General features: G+C 37.2%; 1 protein-coding gene across 1 annotated transcript; it reads left to right on the top strand.

The window, feature by feature from the left end:
• Positions 1-18,187: 18,187 nt before the first annotated feature.
• On the top strand, positions 18,188-18,631 carry LOC130829801 (protein FAM136A-like). The gene has a single exon (XM_057696392.1). It carries the CDS (start codon positions 18,188-18,190, stop codon positions 18,629-18,631), a length of 444 nt encoding a protein of 147 aa, XP_057552375.1.
• Positions 18,632-21,890: the final 3,259 nt, after the last annotated feature.

Here is a 21,890-nt window from a genome sequence, read left to right as displayed (position 1 = left end):
ATTATGTATAATTCCTTGATTCTAAAGCAGAGGTTGGCAAACATTCTGTCAAAGGCCACATAGTAAATAGTTGAGGAGTTTCAGCCTGTACTGTCTGTCCTCAACTACTCATTTCTGCCGTTGCTATGCAAATACAGCCATAGACCACATGTGAATAAATGAAGTGGCTCTGTTTCAACAAAACTTTACTACAGACAGTAAAATGTGAAAAGGATATGAAATTCACAGGTGACAAAATATTTTTTCAATCATTCAAAATGTAAAAAAAAAAAGTTTGCAAGCCATACAAAAACAAGCAGTGGCCACATTTGGCCGATGGGCCATGGTTTGCAAACCCCTGCTCTCAAGTACAGTATCTAAAACTCCACAACACTCATCTCTTCCAAAAGAAATTTTCTAGTCTACACTTTCCATTTAAGAACAAGACAAAAACACAAAACATCACTACAATCTGTTTCTACTAGAGAACATAGGCACTTAAATATTTAGGACTAAAAAGGTTGCCTATCTCTTTTGGAAGCATACCATCACCCTAGATATGTCAAAGCTCTTTGCCTAAGCTCCTGTATAAACAATCTTATTTCTCTGCTAGAAAAAATACTCAAAACATTCAAGGATAGTAAGAGTCAATTCTGCATTCTGATCAGTGCAAGAAGCATGTCATCTGCATGTGGCTCTCAAACAACTTCAAAGCGTCCTTGGATTTTTTTTTTTTTTAAAACATCCAATGGGCACAAAACCAGAAGAGAATCAGGCCCGTAATGACTCCTAACAATCACACAGCTGCTGTACATCCAGTAACAAAGTGAAGATCTACAAGATGCTAGGAATTAAGCTCTCTGCTACCCCGGCATCATGGTAATATTTTTCTGGGCAAGCATGAGGATTACACAATTGCCTCATCTCAAGGTACCCATTTTTCTCTCTGAATTGCTGACAGGATTATCATTTGTATCTTTGCAATGACTAAATAAACTGCACCTTTAGAAATTAATGCTTACCTCAAACAACTCTGCCACAAGGAAATCCATGAATTGAATTGTTGACGGTCATTTATAAAAGCAGAATGAAAAGATCACTCTTCCAAATTTTAATCATCAACATTTCCTTCCAACAAATCCTAAATCTTTTATTAATATAACCTATATCCCTGAAAAGAAGTAACCATTCTGTTCTTTCAGTGGTAGAAAACTAGCACAGACAACTTAAAATCCTCTGCAAGGTAGAACCATCACTCAATGTCAGAGGGTTCGGTTTTCCCAGTATGCAATGTGTGAATGATAGCTAAGTCTGAATGATACCAGCAAGGTTACTTATAGACCAACTGCATAGGCAGTAAATAAAATGAGTTAAAAAATAAAGAAGGGAAATGGAAAAGTAAATACATTTCTTTTGTCACTTAATCTCCAGTCACTCAAATTCCTGAATAAGCCACACTCTCTCATTCTGTCTTTATCCATAATACTTACTCAGCTAAGGATGTCTTATCCCTACATGCAAATGCAGAACCTCTACAGCGAGCTCAGAGTCCAAATGGACTTGACTCATCTCTCCAGGCAACAAAGCACTTCCTCCTAAGTTTCCATACTGCCATGCACGTCGAATACAAAAGCCCTTATCGTATGGTTGTAATAAACGTTGTACATGTTGGACTCAGAGTTTATTTTAGACAAGATTCTTTCACTATATTGGCATCCAAGTCACCTAGAACAGTGTCTAACGATAAATCCTTAGTGAATGGATAAATGAAATCAAGCAAGCAAAGCACCAAGAGAGAGGAATCTGATTCAGTCCCATTCATAACTACAATAGGTTCCACTCTGTAAAGTTTCTAGCTCAGTGTCTTCACCTGCCCAAAGTCAACCAGCATAGCTCACCAGGGGAAAATCAGTAGTTAAGATAAATATTAAGAGTAATTAAAATATTAGCAATATTAATGAAATAATAAGTTACTGTTTGCCGGCAATTCTGCTAAGCTCTGCATATATTTTACTCTCTTTTACAGCTTTTGCTATGCGAATGAGGGCTCTGCCCAGAACGTATAATGTGGAACTCTGGGTACAGCAGGGCCTTTGTTCTCCTTTTCCCCATCTTCCCAAATTACTGTCCAGCCAACAGCAGCGAACAGGTCCTTTCCCAACATTCACACTCTGCTTGAGAAGCAAGATGTTATTCTATGCTTTTTCACCCCTTTCAGCCTAAATCTAGTTTGTCAGGGAATGGGAGTGCAGCAGTTTGTATAATTGTTAGAATGGAATCCATCTCAAATTACTCATCATCCATAAGTACATTAGGAAGAGAAAAGATAAAAACTGAGCAGAGAGAGGAAGAAGTGCAGTTATCAATGATGATTCATTTCAGTGTAATATTGAGTATTGGCTTATCTTCTGCTCTTCTGTAAATTACATTTGTGAAAGGCGAAGAATCTTGTTACATTTTAGTTAAGTTATATAAGCATGTCTTATACAAGTTAATGAGAATGACATAAAAGGAATAATAAATCTCTTTCTCAATGAAAATGATTATAACTATGTCAAAAGATTTAGCATTTAAATGATTAATGTTTTCATTTAAGAATAATGTTCACATTTTAGTTATTTTTAACAAGGTCATTGAAGAATCTTATATTCTATCGTACTTCATATTAAACTGCAAAATAACACCCTATCATATATTGGTAGGAAATTTTATTTCATTTTAATGTAGGGAACACATTTTTAATGGCACGCTCAAATTTTCCCTTAATGATACATTCATTATGCATTACAAAAATGTAAGCCCCCAAAAAGATATCTTTGGTGAATTTAAAAATTGATAGTTTTTATCTTCAAATATAATTGAAATTATTTGAAACGTGCATAGTATTATTTGTAGCTTAAATTTACTATCACTCCCCCAAAGATTTCAGAGTTAAGAATTTTGGGGGGGGGGGGTAGGACACTGCAAGGCTTATGGGATCTTAGTTCCCAGACCAGGGGTTGAATCTGGGCCCTTGTCATGAAAGCAGAGTCCTAACCACTGGACAGCCAGTGAATTCCCAAGAATGTTTCTTTTAAATACATATCTCAGGTTAATCTATTTAAAATTTGATTTAAAGTCATCAACTGAATGATATACATGAAAACTGTATAATAATTGCAAGTAAAATTGGAAATTTGTATACAGGCCATGATTTCCAATACATATACCAGTTGTGTAATTTCAACTCCAGCTACTGTTACATTTAAACCATTGTGTCCACTTATTCTTTATTTAAAAAGTACAAAGAAATTACCAGTCTATTGCCAGTTGTTGCTATTTTATAATAAGATGCATTCCATGTACATTAATACCCCTGATGAGAACAGATGGCAGTTACTCCTTTAAAAATTTTTGAAGTATTATTTCAGTTTAATTTATGTTGTATTGTACACTGGGCAATTTAAAAGGTAACATTTTCAAGCTCAGAATGAATATTTGCAGCTCATTTATAGTAAAATCGTAAGTGAAATTTTGCTGTCATTTTAACGCATTTTGGATGCATCTAAATTCATCATGACTGATGGCTGTTTTTATAAAAATTCTTTAATAATGCTGTACCTTGCAAAATAAGAAGTAATCTTAATCATACTTAATAACCAAGCTGAAATATCTTCTGCTCTATCTTAAAAGCAAAGCTGTCCATGAAGTATTAGATGCACATGAAATTGAGGCAGTTCTTAGCTATTTACCTCGTTATGGTTAAAAAAAAAAAAAATTTCTCCACTCTTTTTGTAGACTACCGATAATTTAAAAAAATTTTTCAAGGCCTGATGACTTTACATGTATTAATAAACTATCTAATGACCCATAGATAATATTTATGGAGTAGTAATTGGGCTGAGTTCTCTGCTTACCTTTAACAAATCTCATAACTTTTATTGAAGATATATAAACACAACTAATAATGTGTTGAAAAAACAAAATCTCAAGGATTGCTTTGGATTTGAAAAATCTTGGTTTATCTAAATTATTCCAGAAAGATTAATGCTTGCAAATTAGTCTTTAAAGTGTCTGTAGAGGAATATCTAATATTTGAAGTGCATTCATCCATTCACTCATTCAATACATACTAGTAAAACTTCAAAAGTGCGCTATGCATCTTCCTAGGCACTGGAGAAACTGGTAAATAACATCTGCAGTATTCCTGTTCTCATGCAACTTGCATTAGGGGGGAAGGTGAGTACTAAACAAGTTCACAACTAAACGTAGGCAGGTGATAATGTTTTTAATAGTTCATAATCAGGATACGAGACACAGAAAGCCCTAGAATAACGGATGGTTGTTATTTTTGCAAGATCTCACAAATTTCACAAGTAAACATTTAGCATCTCCTCACAATCTATGGGGAAGAACCTGAGAACTAGCAAGATGTGAAGTAAATGGATGAGGACAAGTCCAAAAGGCAATTTTTCCCTTTGAGAAAAGGTTGAAGATTTCTGATAAAAATGATTTTGAAAGTTTTGGGGGAGAGGGGGGTCACACCATTTTTTAAAAAAAATTTCCCCTTGGCCTGGGCCTTTAAACATGTTAACCAGTATCTGACTTCCCAGACCTCTTCCCATTTTCTTTAACAAATTATGTTTTCAAATTAGTGAATAAAAAATACCCACTCTGTAAGAAGGAGATCATGCATTCTGGGATCTTGTTAAAGAATGTCTCATTAATTCCTACAATACCCTTTTAAATTAGGTGCTATTGTTTCCATTACACAGAGAAGAAAATTTAAATTATAAGCAGCTAAGTCACTTTTACAACATCACAAAGCTGTAACCATGTGACAGACCTGAGATTTAAACCCCATCTCTGGTTTGATTTCATATATTACACTACACCAACCTTGAGCTATTTTATTAGCCCTGATTGCAGTGCTCATGAATTAGTGAACATATATTAAGGTAATAAAAAATAAGGATTTTTTTGCCAGTGCTCAAAAAATGTAATATTGAAACTTTAGCTTTAAATTCAAACACGTGAGATAAAGCTAGGACCTCAAAAGACAATTATGAAACTAGACAAGGAAAAAGTACCAAAATACATTCAAGAACAAAATCCTTCAAGATGCCAAAAGGTAGAAAGACACTGGTGAGAAACTTCTAACACTGGAAGAAGACAAGCTTAAGAACCAAAATCCAAGTGATGAAATGATCAGACACTTCAAAAGAAGTGAACAAGCATGGAAGACATGAACAAAGGGAACATGACCGTCATCAATGTGATACATATTCATTATTGTACCCATCACTTGTACATTATCTAGCGATGATAAAGAAAATGATACATATATAATTAAAATCACATTCCGCCTGGACTCAGTGTATGAGACATATATTACCTAAGTGTCAGGCAAGTGACAGGTCACAATGACAACTGCAGCAGGAACTTGATGGACTGTCAAATTCTGTACCAGAAAGAGTCAATGGGGCCTCCAGCCAAGGTGCATCTTGTGCAATCAGGCTTTACATCATTCACTGCACATGTTGTCAAAAAGGCAGCATAATTGACCAGAAAATGGACTTCACTTAGAGTAAAGCGATCAGAATACTAGTGCTATACCTGCTCTCACCTCACTCAGGGTATGTGAATACCTAGTTTGAGCAACATATAAAAAGAGGGTTGGACTACATAATCTTGGGAACCTGAGATCGTGATTAAAATATTTGTGTATATTTTTACATGTGTCTATATAAAAATGTGTGTCTGAAACTTCAGTTTTCTTAAACACTGAAAAAAGCTGAGATATTAAATGCAAATTAATTTTTCCTCCAATGTAGTGAAATCAGTTCCTATAAGGACTTCTACTTAGTGAATGAACCTGGTTATAATTCTACTGTAACTTGTGACAGGATTTCATTTAAATCATGATGAAAGCTTATGAGAAAAGTTGAAGAAATTTAATGAATACAGAGCAAAAATACCTGAAAAAAGCTTATTAAGAGGCTGGGGTACTAAAGGAAATAGGGACATAATTGAAGAACTCTTAATGTGCATTTTATGAGCACATTTGTTCCTGCAGGGGCTCATAAAGCAGAAAAGTAGCCAACAGCATTTCTTTAGTTCTGAAAAATGGAAAGGATCCAAATACACATCAAGCTATTACTATCTAATTTAATGACAATTCTGGCAAATGTCATGAAAACCATGTACAAGGATCAAATGGAACACATTTCACATTTTGATTAAGGCAAATACAAGGTATCTGACAAAACTCACTTTTCTTTGAAAATGCTGTTTCTGTATTTCTAGCACAAAATAATCACATCACATGAACATCCCCCAAAATGTCTTTGACACTTTCAAGCTTTGAGGGAAATGTTGAATATTTAATGACACCAATCATTAAATGGAACGCGTACTTTCAGCATATATAATGTTAACTACACCTTAGTTTGGAAGCATGAGGAATTTGTCCCCCAAAAGTTTTTACTGTAGATCATACAACACCCGGGACAGTAGCTTGATTACCAAGGAAAGCAAATGTTCATAAATGAAGTTATAACATTTTGAAATGTTCAAAGCCTGTTCAGAAGTTATCAACCAAATAAACAGATAGGATACTTTCCACTTATATTGTGAGGTTAAAGACAAAGTGGGGTATTCGTTATTGTAAGCTTGCTTCTTTGATTCAAAGCATGGAGATTAAGTATCAGAAAAATATCCTGGTAAGAGGAGGACATTTTACTCCAGTATTAGAGAGACAATGATTTCCAACCTTAATGAAAGTTATCTATAAAAACAAGGATATAAATAAAGGAAATAGAAATTCATATCCTCGATAAACACCTTGAACATAAGTGTATACATACAGTTAGTTAAATCAGATGTCGAACATCAATAATTAGAAAATCTACTGACAATGGCAAAGTAAAAAATCATTTTCAAGCAAAGTAAGAATTTTAGGTTCTCAAGAGCCACTACTAACAGTTTTAGACTATGGATTCTCTTTCAAATCAAATCCATCGTAAGAAATATGTATGTTCATGACAACTTCTGACAACCTCAGGAAAAAAAAGTGGCAAAATCAAGACTTGACAACTCACTCGTTTCGGTCTGACCTTAAAAAAATGCTCTAAGGTAATTTGGTTTTTTGTTCCAAAAGGAGTTTAAAATGTGAGAGCAAATATAACTATATAAAGATCTAACTAAAATATACTTAACCGTTCTATCCCAAATGAAAATATGCACTCTTAATGGCTGTGAGTTTTCCAGATAGAAACGAGACCAGTACGGCCTGTCTCCTCTACTCATGGTTCCCTTCTCTAAGAAGACCTCATAGACCAACTATTAGAAGAGGTATCTAAAGCCTCCACTTGGGAGAAATCTCTTTCCTAAATTAATCTATGAACTGTCGTTAGGCTGAATAATGGCACCTCAAAAATGTCTACATTCTAATCCATGAAACCCAGTGGTATGTTTCCTTACATAGCAAAAGAGCCATTGCAGATGTGATTAAACCAAGGGTTCTAAGATGGGGAGATTACATTGTGCTTACGCAGGTAAACCAGAATAACCACAAGGGTCCTTGTAATAGACACAAGGAAGCCAAGAGTCAGACCAGCTGTGACTTCCAGGGGAAGCAGAGATAGGAGAGCTGTGGTGCCAGGAGCCAAGAAACAAGGGCAGCTTCCAGAAGCTGGAAACGGCTCAGAAATGCATTCTCCTCTGGAGTCTCCAGAAAGGAAGCAACCCCCCTGATCCATCACAGACCTGTGTTCTCTAGAACTGTAAGATAATGAATTTGTGGTGTTTTAAGCCAGTGATTGCAGTACTTTGTTACAACAGCTGTCAGAAACTAATACACCATCTAAGTGGCAAAGTAACCCACACCAGATAATATGGATTTTAGTTCTTCATATCCATTTTCTCATTTAGTCTACGCTACAGTATTCCTGCATGGTGATCTGTGCCGTAAAGACAGCTGAGGGCTAATAAACAAACTGTAAATGAAGCAGTTACTTTTATTTCATGATGAAAATAGCAAATGCCTATTAATTATCTCTCTGCTTACAGCCGTTGAAGGTTAAAAGACACTTCAGCCTATCACATGAAAACAGCTGTCAAACAGTACCTTCTTTACAGGCTCCTATGAATTCAGGGAAACCCGGTTATTATAATTGTTTTTGATTATACTAATTTCTTAAAGCCAGTAAAGAAAAATATTCATGTGATTTTTTTAATCCACAAATGCTCAGTGAGAGCTGTATTTTTAAATACAATATACAAATTACCAATTTTAAAAAGCTATTAGGCTCAGCCACTGCCCAGTGAAGAACAGGTAGCACGGACAGAGATAAATCTCACGCCAGCAAAGATAATTCAGCACAGCCTATATTGTTAAAGATTCAAATAAACAAAATAACTATCTGTTGCATGTTGATATGCCAGGTTCTGATTGGACACAAAGATGAGTGAAAGATGGTCCTCTGGTTTTTTGGGGTTTTTTTCCCTGTAGTGTTCACATGGTCATAGAGGAGCCTCCAGACAAGGTAATAGGATAGCTTTGAGAGGCACCAATTGTTAGAGTTTTTCCAAGGAATGCTTATGCAGAAGGTAGATTACAGAAACTGCAGGAACCATTATTAATAAAAAGCCTGGTGTAAGAGGAACCACTACCCTAGTGAATTTTTCCCTGACTCCCAACCAGAAGGTACCTGTGCTGCTTTGGAAATTCTGCCACAGTTGGCTTGTGTATATTCTAGGATACACAGAGAACACAGGCTGCAGTAAGATGTACAGTCTCTGCCCTCATCCAGACTGTAGGTTCTTGGAGAACAGAGATTGTCTTCTGAATGTTGCACAGTCTACAGATTAAGAAGCTGTCGACGCTTCTGTGGTTGTATTTTGCCAGTGTAAATTTCTTCAACGCATGTTTTCATCTTTTATGTTTATCTTTATGAACTGTAACAAATGCGTCTAGTTCTTGTCACAAAAAAAGAATGACTTAGATATTCCAGTATTAAAGTCATGACAAGGAAGAGTTTTCTTGAATTTTGCTACTTTTTTCTGCAAATCTTAGATTCAACAAGGAATAAGTCTTCCCAATGTTTCCATGAATTAAGCATGTGCAAATTATACATGATTGCATAAACCACGGTTGTCAAATAGTTCAATTATATATATATTTCTCATTGAGACATCTATAAACTGAAAGTTATATTAACATTATTATCTTATAAATCTAAACTGCATTTTAGGAATAATTCCTTAGATATTTATTGACTACATTAATGAAAATATTAGCTCTAGTAGTGTCACAAATCCTGACATATAAGATTAGTTCCAAAAAGATTCATTTTTTTATTATTGTTATCTTTAAAGTCTCTCGATTGTTTAGGCATAAAATTTTAGTAAACTTTAAGTTATATGACAGAATAGCAATGTAATAACTATAGGAGGTTTGCACTAACTGTTCAGTTAATAAATTTATATATGTTAATATGGACTGTTAACCTTAAAAAGTACTTCAAATCTAATTGTTTTCCTGTGTGTCACTGGGATGCCACATTTCTATTTTCAGGGTTGTTTAACTAGACTGATTTGTTCTGCTTTCAAACACAAGCAGAAAATGTCAGGTTTCCAATTCAACAGAGCACATAGATCAGCGTGTGTACATGTGCACACACACACACACAGAGTCAGTTTGAGGATTATTTCTTTCTAGATGAACTCCAGAAAGCACAGCCCCAGGATGACTGATTTCTGATGCTAATTGCTGTTCTGCAGGTATCATACCCTTCTGGGTCCAGACAGTTATGACAGAAGAGGTGCTACTTCTATAATTGGTTCAGGCATGAGGAATGCAATGCTGGTAGATGATGTGGAAAAATACAGACCAGACATTTCATCCATAATTGATTACAAACCTAATGTATTATTCCAAAAACCACAAATCTAGTCGTAGCTCATTCCTGTGAAACTATTTTTTCCTATTGCTGTTTTGCTCTCTGTGGAGCATTTCTACGACTTTCTAAAATTAAAATATTAAACTAAGACAAAGATCTCCTACAGCCGCTAGAGCTACTCAATGCTTGTGAGCCTGCATGTTTCCCTGAAATGACCATCTCCATAAATCACACACACATATTCGATTCTGCACCGGAGTATTTGGAACATGAACGGAAAGATCCAGTTTTACTTGGAACCCCATGTCATTTTTTCCTTTACAACTACAAATGTATTAACCTTAAAGACCTGTACGTGAATGAATTACTGCATTTGAACTTTGAAAAATACAGTTAAAATAGTATTTTAAGGATATATATCTGCTAAAATGCTATATAGCATTTTTTGGTCCAGCTTTTGCACTTGACTGTTATATTTGTCTTAATTCTTTGTAATCCAACTTAAACATAAAGTTAAACTTACATTACTTAGAATATTGAATTTTCTGAATACCTCTAAGAAGCTTAAAACTTCTAAGCTCCTATGCATTCCCCCCTTTCCATTAACCAAAGGGCCAGGTGATCGAATCTTTACCCATGACCAACTATGTGTCAGAAGCAGTAAATTTTATTAAAAAATAATACCTATTGAGAGAATCAATGGTTGCTTAGTAAACGAATTAATCACTACCTAAAATCGCCTAGTTGCCTAATTACATACTTGTGCATTTTTCCCCAAAGGATGTGGTGGTTTATTCACTCAAATATTTGCTACACGTGCACTATGTTCTAAGTAGTCTGCTGGGGACTGAGAATGAGAGTGTGTGCCAAATACACTCACTGACTGGGGGGCTGGTAGGGAATTCAGGCCAGCAGTCTCATAATTCTGTCATTACACAGTGCAGGGCGAGAAAACTAAAGCATCGTAGGAAATGAGGCTTTTTGGAGGAAGGGAAGACTACATTGATACTTGAATGATGAGCAAGTAATAGCCAGGTGAAGAACAAGTATGAGTGGAAGTGAAAATGACTCCCAGCAGAGGGAAGGGTGTACGCAGATGTCTGGAGGCGAGAGATAATGTGACACATGTGTCGGGTTGAAATAAAAGTATATCAGACTGGAATACACAGGGGAGAGGAGACACGCTAGAAAAAACATTACTTGGATGCCAGCAAGAACTAATCTTTATGGACATGTTAGGCAAATTAAGAAATTTAGACTTTTCCTATGGGCAACCAGAAGCAATTTAGCCTTTTTTAGAAGACGATTACAATGATTGGATTTGCACCCTGGCAGCGCAGCCAAAGGAATGGACGTCATTCCAGCCAAGAAAGAACTGACCTGTAGTCACTGCAATTTCTGCTGTGTAATTTCGCTCAGTCCAATAGCCCTTCAACCAAATACATGGCTGGCAGCACTATGTCTTAAAGGCATGGCAATAGCTACCTGTAATTAAGACTCTGGGAAATTTATAGCTTCCCTGTTACTATTAATTTCCATAAAAATGAAGCATACACAAATAATTAATAAGTAAATAAATCCCACTAGCCTTCTTTCCTTTTTAACTATGTCCTTCATCTTTTGTCAGTGACCACTTAGAGTCAATTCATTATTTTGACTTATTAACACTTGAGCCATATTAACAGAGAATATTTGAAAGTAGGTAGTGCTTCAAATTAAAACTTTTATTTTTCTTAATGGATAAAATAAGGAAATGGGGCAATAAAACGAACTTCAAACTAATTTTATAAGTTTGAAAACATGAGTATGTATAAGTATGTTTACATGTGTTCATAGACCAATCTATCCAATTTTCTAGGCCAAGTCTACATTATTCATTGCTCCAACAACCTTAAGTATATAGTTATATTGAGATTATAAAGAAAATAAATTTAAAATATTGGAATTTTACATATTATATCTTTGTTGTACTTATTTTGTAATTAATAACGCTATGAAACCTGATGTAACATTTCTGACATCTCTTAGGTTCTTGAAAAATTTAAGCACATCTTCAAGTATATTCTCTGCTTCTTTGGGCAGTCATCAAAAACTATATACATACACATACACACATATTTCATTATGAATTTATATATATAACAAAAAAGTGCTGACAGAAGAAAATTGGAATATACATACCCGAATATATTAGAGTAGTGATAGTTCCTACTAAAGTAGGATTTAAAAGGCCCTAGAACAGCTCCTTGGGTGTCCTAACATTATTGATACTACTCATATCTATAATCCAGACACTTCTGCAATAGGGTGTATGCCTTTGGCATTGCTACTTTGCTGCTGCCATTAATATTGTTTAAACGTTCTTGAATGATGATGTGGGATCTTAAAAAAATACAAATAGAAGATGCATCAACACTTCCAAGTATCATAACTATAGGGCCGGCTGCAATAGCAAACAACACTCCTGGATAACCTTGTTTAATAAATCCTGTAAACTGCAGCGGGCATCCTCATTCCTGTCTGTACGCCTCTCCTCTGTTATTTACCTGTTATTTATCTCTCGATCGTACTGTATGTTATTTATGCTTCATAATTTCCAAAAGGGCTTGATATACTTTATAGAAATACATTTAGTTCAAGAAGATAAAATGTAAAAAGGAGTAGGAAATTGACAGAGAGAAAAAGGTTGTTTTTCGTTGCAATGGCAACAGTAAACTACATGCTATGAGCTTGGACACTTCAGTAAGTCACAGACCAAAGCCTTCTGTTCTAATCATAGATGCAACAGATCAGATTGTCTTCCCTTGGGAACTGTCTCTTTCAAAGGTAAAATCATAAAATGTAGGTCACAAATCTGAAATTTCCTGAATTTTACTTTACTATTACATTTTCAGCGGTTATTTACACTTCAAACCTTTATTTTCAAGCAGTGACACTGATATTCTTCACTTCTAAAATCAACAACTTAAAGTGTTCTTAGTTTTCCAAGCCAGATGGCATCGCAACTGTCTTTTTCAAATAAGGTATAATGAAGCTAGTTTAAAAAGTCTGTCTTTCGGAGTGAAATTATAAACGTAAACCAGAGGGAAAATGCATCTTTTTCATTCTCCTCAATAAATACATGTCAGTAGAAAACATTCCTGATACCTAAAAAAAAAGGTCAAAGATTTGCATGGTGTTAATCAAGAATCACTGCTCTAATTACGTATAAAAACAAAATATTTTCCCTCTAATTCCTTCTGAAAATGTGTAATCAGTGATGATCACTGAGGAAAAAAAATAACTTTTTACCCTCACTTGTCCATTTCATATACCTTCAATGCCCTACATTTATCAAGGGTGTATTTAACCTGTTATCCACAAAGAAGGACACATTATCTTTTATACTGCCTTCTTACTAGATCCATAGAAAATGTGTCAGGCATTGTGGGTGATATAAAGATGTATGTAATGATTAGATAAAAGGTAACATTATAAGGATCACAGCGATCCTTCTTCAAGATTATATGGGATGAACGGTATATACAGGTATTAAGTACTGCTAGAAAAGGCAGGGGCATTCGAATTTGAATAAGGTCATGAGGAAAGGGTAGGTCTTAGCTAGGCTGAGAAAAAGAAGTGAGGAGGAATCCTTTGAACAAAAACTAAAGGAAACAACAATGTATATTTGACAACTATTGGGGAGATCATCTTGAAGTAATATATAGAGAAAAAGTTGGAAAAGTCTTAGAGCATTATGTAAAAGAAACATCTGAAAGAGTTTAAACTTTGAAGGCAAACTGCAAAGGCAGAAAATATTCAGGCAAAGATTGTCCATAGGTTCTGTCAAGAAGTTATTTTAATAACCAACAAACACAGAGAAAATATTAGTTTCCATCCTAACTCTTCCTATTGTCACTTGTTCTCTATTGTGCAAAATGCTTTGTTGAAAATTTTATGCGAAATATTCCAAGTTCACACGAAAACACTATTGCTCCTAAAACCACTTATTTGCTCAAACGTGTGTAAGCAAATGATATGTAATGAGATGGGAGGATGAATTAATTTCCAGTGAGTCACCTTTATATTTCTGATTAATAATTGTTAATTGAAAAGTAGCAACACAGAGAAAGCCACTGTAACAGCTGGCCTTATCTCACTATAAACAATGTTTGACATTTATTGAATGTCTATTGTGTACTAGGCTAAATGCATTACCTACATATCTCATTCAAACCTCACAGCAGCTCTTTGAAATTGTTTGATACCTTTGTTTAGAGATAAGTAAAATTATACCTCTGAAAAGTTAAGTGGACTGCCTAAGGTCACTCAACTCCTAAAGGGTGAATCCAGGATTTGAACACAACACAAATCCCTGAACAACAAAGGCTGTTAGTTGTTCTTGTCAAACTAAAGAACTTTTTTAAAAAAGGGTTTTCGTTGATTAAAAACATCCTCCCAAGACATCTGTTTGAGAATGTGGCTGGTAAAGCATTATTTAATTCTACAGTTGTTCAGGAACCATTGGGAAATAAATTAAAATGTTGCAAAATAGTCAATTGCTCATAACAAAACAATGTGTATAAAGAGACTATGTAAGTAATTTTATTTAAAAGATGCATTTCATGCCTGTAATGTATATAGCATTTGCATTTTTACTGAATAAAAGTTGTTGACAACAGTCTCAAGTTCATAGCAAAAAACCTTCATGAAAATCCATCGCCCATGGTGTGGCAACATTACACTCTACCCTTAATTTTTTTGCCACAATGATCCAAAGTTTCAAATGCCAGACAACCCTCTGAAGTATTGATACTTCAACCCTGAAGCAACAGGCTATTTCTTCTGGAGCAGTATTCTCAGTTGATTTTGGTTTTCAGTATTGTTGATGTAGGCATTTTCATGTTACAAAGTCATTACCTCTCATTGCTATTAAATTGATACATATGATTATTTTTCTCCCTGGAGGATGAAAGGTACACTATTCAGTCACTATTTCGCACTTTTCTCTGTCTTTCGTATATGGTACTGGAACGGAGCAGGAACCTGTGGGGCTCCTGGCCACGGCAGCCTTTCCGTGTCTCCCCTTTCTTGTCTGTTGGGAACAGACTCCAGCCTCCATGACCTCCCCCGAGTCCCAAAGGGCAGATGCAAACAGCTGCTCATCAGGGAAGGGAGGGGATGCAGAGACAAGGGATGAGCAGCCAAGAAGCAACAGTGCAGCCCTGGGGCAGGTCCTGGTTCCCCCGCAAGGGATGCATCTTTTGAGCTCTTTGTAGAACTAAAACCCCCAATAAATGGAAGATGTCAGCATTCCTCATTCTGGAGAACACCTGAGGCCAGATGAAAAAGAACTGGAGAACCTCATCAAGAGATTACCTGAGACCAGATTAAAGGAGCTCAGTCCCTTGCACATACCCCAATCTTATCAGCAACCTTGCCCTTGAACCACTGCTACAAAACTCATCACCAGATCCTCCCAGGTGGGACACAGTTTTTCAGGGGCACAAGCATGCTGTGTCCCTCTTTGCCTGGCAAAGCAATAAAGCTATTCTTTTCTGCTTCATCTAAAACTCTGTCTCTGAGATTCGATTAGACACCAGTGCACAGAGGCCAAATTTTCAGCATCCGTACTTTGAAAACACCATTAAAGAGTATTCATGGAAATTCCCCTCAGAACAGCAGGAGACACTTTCACACCAAGCATCTGATTAAATAGTCCTAGTGACTTGGGATTTGTCACCTGGAAATTAATGCACACAGTACAACTGACCCTTGAACAACTTAGGTTTAAATTGTATGGGTCCACTTACACAGTGTTTTTTTTTTTTTTCACTGTTAAATATGATAGTATTACAAAATTTGTGACTGTTGAATCCTTGGATGTGGAACCACATATTTGGAGGGTCAAATACAAGTCAGAAACTGATTTTCAACTGTGGACAGTGTCCCCAACCCCGTGCATTGTTTAAGGGGCAACTGTATATGCATAAAAATTGCATTGGCACTGCTATAAAGACATAGGAGACAAGGGTTTTGGTCATTTACTACACGGTGTAACCTAAGGGTAAAAACTGAGGAAAAAGTTATAAGTTGTCTCAATTTTCAGAAAAGATATAAAGATAGCCTTTTAATGCAAAGCAGCTTCCACTTTGGATATTCCCTAATTTTCCATCAGAAATACTTCTTTCCTGCTCGGGAAGTTTTCTAAAAATGTGCACAGAGATGAGCATCAGATGCAAAGAAATCAGAGCCGTGGCTAAAGACGCATCCGTCCAGAGTACTCTTGATGAGGACAGAGTTACAAAGCTTCTCTTATCTATGACCATCAGACCATGGTGCCTCCAGGCACTATCTAATGAAACTCCTTGCCCCTGGAAACACCTTTCAAGCGGGCAGAATGTGCAACTGAAGAAATAAAGTCTGTTTGTTTAATGTACATAGTAAGCAGTGCTTATCACCACTCTAAAAAAAATATCTTTTCCCCCTCCCACCCTCAGGAGAAACACCACAGTATCAATAGATCACTGAGAGTCTCGATTTTCAGTAAAACCTTAAGTCAGTTGCACTCCATGCTTGTTTAACATATAGGATGTTATGTCCTAATAGTTCAAAAATCTCGTTCATGATTTGTCTACCAGGTCTCCTTTGTTCGTGTAATTTTGTTTTCTAGGTCTTGTCTTCTTCGAAAGTTTTTAAATAATGCTCAAAAGTATGCACAATCAAAACCAAGAATCAAATCTGACTATCAGAGTAACTCTTTTTACCTAGTTAGCATCTTGTCAATTGCTTTTCAATGCATTTTGCATGAGAGTCTGTTCACTAAACTGATCAACCCAAGTAATGACATCAAAGGAGTATTCTTCAAAAACAGCTTTTAGCTACATTGACTCTTTCCTGAGTGAATTCACATAAACTAACCTCCGCTATTATATGAAAATATTTTTGGTGATAACCTTTTCAGTGGCTAGAAACAGTGTGGTGAGAATGAAAATTAAGTTCATTCAATCACATCAAGTGAGGTCTGAGATGACCTTACAAATTTCAAAACAATATCAATGCAAATCTCGGGGGACAGCAGTTGGGCCAGCCAGTTCCTATAACATAGCATTAGAATATAAATTACTTTGAAAAATTGAGAAAGCAGTCAGAAATAAATGTGATGCTGCTCAATCTAGATAAATGTTCAGAGGAAAAAAAAATCACTACGCAAATCCTAAGGGTAAATAAATAAAATGATATCTAGCTCATCACTAAAAAGGTTTGAAGGTAATTCATGGCTTATGCAGGATTTTAAATCCTTTCAACTCACCTTGCTTTACTCTGGGTTACTATGAGATAAAACTGTGATGTGAAAGTGTATTTATTCACATCAGACCTGAATAACTCATAAAAGATTATATTGTCTAATAGAATCAGGTTTTTACACATCTATTGAGTATACCTGACAATTCAGTTTGCTTATAAATCTTAAAATTATCTAACTAGAGTCATTTTAAACATTTGCTAAAAAGCTAAAAAAGCAACAACTTACCTCAGGTAACTCTATCATCTATTTTTTGCAATGTAAGAATGCCAAGCAGGGGATCAAAACATGGCTACATTCTTAATACATAATAAATTTGACTCTCAGTTTACCTGTTAATAGGTTGAGTCACAGGAAATCACTAGTATTAAACTTGCTTTGCCTTATAAAACTAGTAACTTCATGAAATTCAACATATCAGATCCCTCAAATTGTAATCAGAATCTCCCCAAAAGTCGGCAGAAAGTAAAGAAAGTTTTCTTGCAGCTCCTGCATGGAATCTATACCATCTGCCCCCACCATAGCGAATGCTACTACTGACTCTACTGATGTTTCAACAGTGAAAGATCTCTTCTTCTACATTCCCATTGTGGGTTGAATCCAGTCCCACCTGGCCCCCAACACATGCTGAAGTCCTAACCCCCAGTACCTGTGAATGTGACCATATTTAGAAATAGGGTCTTTGCAGATGTAATGAAGTTAAATTCATACCGGATTAGGGTGGCCCTTAATCCAATGACAGGTGCCATAAGAAAGGAAAACAGACACAAAGACACACAGACACACACAGGACATCACCATCTGACAATGCAGGCAGAGGCTGGAGTGCTATGTCTATAAACTGAGGAATAGCAAAGATTGCTGGCAACCACCAGAAGCTACAAGAGAGATACAGGAGAGGTTCTCCCTCTGAGCATCCGAGAAAGACTCAACCTTGACAACACCTTAACTGTGGACTTCTGTCCTCAAGAAATGTGAGAGAGGGGCCGAGCGCTGGAGTCCATGTGGGCGCCGGCACCGCTGGGAGCTGTGCGGGGTCGCCATGGCGGAGCTGCAGCAGCTCCGGGTGCAGGAGGCGATGGACTCCATGGTGAAGAGTCTGGAGAGAGAGAACATCTGGAAGATGCAGGGCTTCATGTTCCGGTGTAGTGCCGGCTGTTGTAAGGACGCCAAGGCGTCCATGCAGCAAGTGCACCAGTGCACTGAGTGCTGCCATGCACCTCTGGCTCAAGCCCAGGTCTTGGTGACCAACGAGTTGGAGAAATCCCAGGACCGCCTGGCCCGATGCACTATGCATTGCAATGATAAAGCCAAAGATTCAGTAGATGCAGGGAGTAAAGAGCTTCAGGTGAAGTGGCAGCTGGAGAGTTGCGTGACCAAGTGTGTGGATGACCACATGAACCTCATCCCAACCATGACCAAGAAGATGAAGGAGTCTCTCTCATCCATTGGGAAACAGATGTCTGCTATTGGCCATCGGGGCTGAGGGCAGGGATCTGGTTTAAAAGAGGAATGGGGATTTGGGTCCTTTAAGGAAAGTTTATGAATAAGGAAATTAAGGATGGCAGCAAGTTTAAGGCCTGTGTTACTTGCCTCTGGACACTCATTCCTTTGTGTTTCAGTTCTAGAAAGTAAAATGGAAAAAAAATGGTGCTAAAATTTGGGTCAGATATAGCACAGGAGAGTTTCTGTGAGTTTGAATTTCATGTGGCAAGTACTTATCCTGGCAATAGGGAGTCTTTCTTGTACCAAACCAGAGCCCTCCAAGGTACCAGATTCTCTTCGTACACAGATACCAACAGGCTGGCGGGTTCACGTAACCTGCTTATCATCTGGTGGAGTGAGGAGAGGTGTTTCTACTTGTTGCCGACCTCCTTAAGGATCACTACAGCATTTTCCACAAACAAAATTCATGAAGTCCCTAATTTAGAAGCAGAAAGGGGGTTTCTGAGGTTTTGTTTTGCTTGCTATTGTTTTATATGCAAGGGCATGAGGTTAATTTAAAATGTAGAGTTGGGAGAGGTAGTTTGGATAAAAACTTTGAAAGGGTCCTTGCAGATATTCATTTCTGGCCATCAGGATGTGGATGTGCATTTCTTAAAATTCTCACACATGACCTCTCTCAGCCTGGAGACCCTGCAAAAATACAAGAAACACTATCACGCCCGTAGGGGAAGCAAACCTTCCCTCTCACTGACAGCCACGATGGGCCTTGAGGCTGTCTACAGCAGAGTCAGCCAAGTGACAAGACAATCTTGCAGTGACACTCACCCTTGAAGGGAAAGGGGATTTTGATTGTGCTATATGCTAGTGCTCAGGAATGAACGTTGAAAGAGGACTTGTTAGCTGCGTAGTTAAGAGAGTTATGAAGTACTGGGTTTGGAAAAATCTAGTTTTCATAAAACAGAAGAGAATAAAAGCCTGAACCCAGTATTGCTTGCTTTGCCCCCTGAAATAACAGAGCTCTACTGAAACAATCCCTCGGCAACACAAAGGTCAAGGGAGAAAAAGTCAGCAACTCGGGGGCAAGCTGTGACTCCTTTAGAGCAAAAAAGGGACAGCCCTCCATTACCAAATCCCACTTTTGCCAGGGCCTTTGCGACATGCGTTGTTCTTGCCCCAGTTCTGGCACCTTATTGTTTTGATAAGGACCTTGTTGTCTTTTACCCACTTGTTACTTGAGATGATAATATAGCCTGTCTGTTTGCTGTTTCAAGACTGTGATATATTTTCCTAGTGGTTTGGTTTTAAACATAAATAAGACTTAATCTTTCAAAAAAAAAGAAATGGGAGAGAATAGATTTGTTGGTTGGTCGTAATTTGTTCCGGCAGCCCTAGGAATTTTATACTATTGTCAAAGCACCTTCACGTGAGCATCCCGGAGCTCCCACAGCTGTCTTCTCTTTGGACGTGGCCTCTCACCCACCCACAGCTGTGAGAACAGGGCAGCACTACCGCTTAAGGTATCTCATGGTATTTTCTGGAGCCCTCAATATATGGAAACCATGTCACACACTATCAGGGAAGTTATGTTCTCCCCAACTCTTCCTTATGTTCTATTAGATGGGAGCAAAGCAACAGCCCTAGTGCCTGAAAAGCAAACATCTTATGGTGTATTTTGGTGTCAATGGTTTTATCTCACCAAAATCAATATGTTTAAATCCTGAGCCCCTCATCTGATGGTATTAAGAGTTGTGGCCTTAGGGCAGTGATTAAGTGGAACCTTTGCAAACGGGATTAGTGTCCTTACAGAGACACCCTCGGGAGCTGTCTCACCCCTCCTACCATTTGAGGACACAACCAAAAGAGCGTGGGTCCTCACCAGACACCATATCTGCCAGTGCCTTAGTCTTGGACTTCTCACCCTCCACAACTGTGAGAAATAACTGTTTCCTGTTTAATTCACCCACTCTATAGTATCTGTTATAGTGGTCCAACCAGACTAAGCCACAAGGCACCAGGTGAAATGAAACCTTCCATTTTGTTTCGTTTCAGGTTACCTGCAGTTCTCCCCTTCCTAAAAAACGCAGGGATTCGTTGGTGGCTGAGCTAAAGGACAGTCACCATGCTATCTGCAGCATTTGTCCTTCCCCATCTCTACGTGATTTCCTTCTGTTGAATAACACTTATTTCATAACAAACTCATAGCTTGGATTGGGAGTGAGGCGGCAATGGGGTAAAGAAATCCCCCATCCAGAAATAGGGGGGTATGTTTGAATTGTATTGCAAATACAGTATAAACTCAGCTGGGGATAATCCACTTCTAGCACAATCTAAGAAAGTTCTTGGGTTCTGAAATATCTGTGAAAATGTCTGAAATATTCAAATAGAAGGAAAAAGGCAGGCATTTATTAGGTAGATGTTGGGTACATGAAATGTAGGAAGAAGAAAATATCTTCAGGGAAATCATAAAAGTTAAATTCTTAATTAAATATGTATGAAATTTAAAATGTATTTTGCATGGTCAACTGCCAGAGTAAACCAAAAAATGGGTAAAAAAAAGGACACACCAAGCATATCTATCCATACATGAGCAAAACCAGTAAAATTCCCATAAATTTCAGAAACTGCTTAAAACTCAGAAGCTCGAAGAATGAATACGATCTTAAGAACTTCAGTCATCATATTGAAAGGGTTTGTTAACTGTAATTCTTCGTATTGAAGGGGAGCAGAATGTACCACCCCAAAATGTGCTGCTCTGGCCTGTGGATTCCTATGAGCTGAAGGCAGTGAGACACAGCAGACTCAAACAAACTTTCACCTCTCCCTTAACTTGTTAAAATAATTTAGGTAGAGGTCCTGTACAAGAAAGAGAACTACTACCTGAGACAACTTTTTTCATCTGACAGACTTCCCTGCATGGCAGGGAACATATCTAATTCCAATCATCTGCTCTTATCTTCCTAAGATTCACCCTTTTTCCCCTTTGAAGCCCCAGGCCCCCAACCCATTCCTTAGCACAGGACAGCATATAAACGTCCATAGCCTGACTTGCCTTTGGGTCTCATATTTTATGGAATTCCCTATGTATAAAACTAAATTTGTTTTTCTGCTGTTACTCTGTCCTGTGTCAATTCAATGACTAGACCAGCCATAGAATCAAGAAGGGAAAATTGTGCTGCCCTGCAATATTAAAGAGTAAGTAAACGTTTGTGAGAGATAAAGTATATGGACGGTCAAAAATATACATCAGAATAAATAGCGAGTTTTTAAGTAAAAGAGAAAATGAGGATGATTTATACTAC

Source organism: Hippopotamus amphibius, chromosome 10 (genome assembly GCF_030028045.1).
Source record: "Hippopotamus amphibius kiboko isolate mHipAmp2 chromosome 10, mHipAmp2.hap2, whole genome shotgun sequence".
Classification (NCBI taxonomy): Eukaryota; Metazoa; Chordata; class Mammalia; order Artiodactyla; family Hippopotamidae; genus Hippopotamus; species Hippopotamus amphibius.
This window is presented reverse-complemented; position numbering and strand designations above follow the sequence as displayed.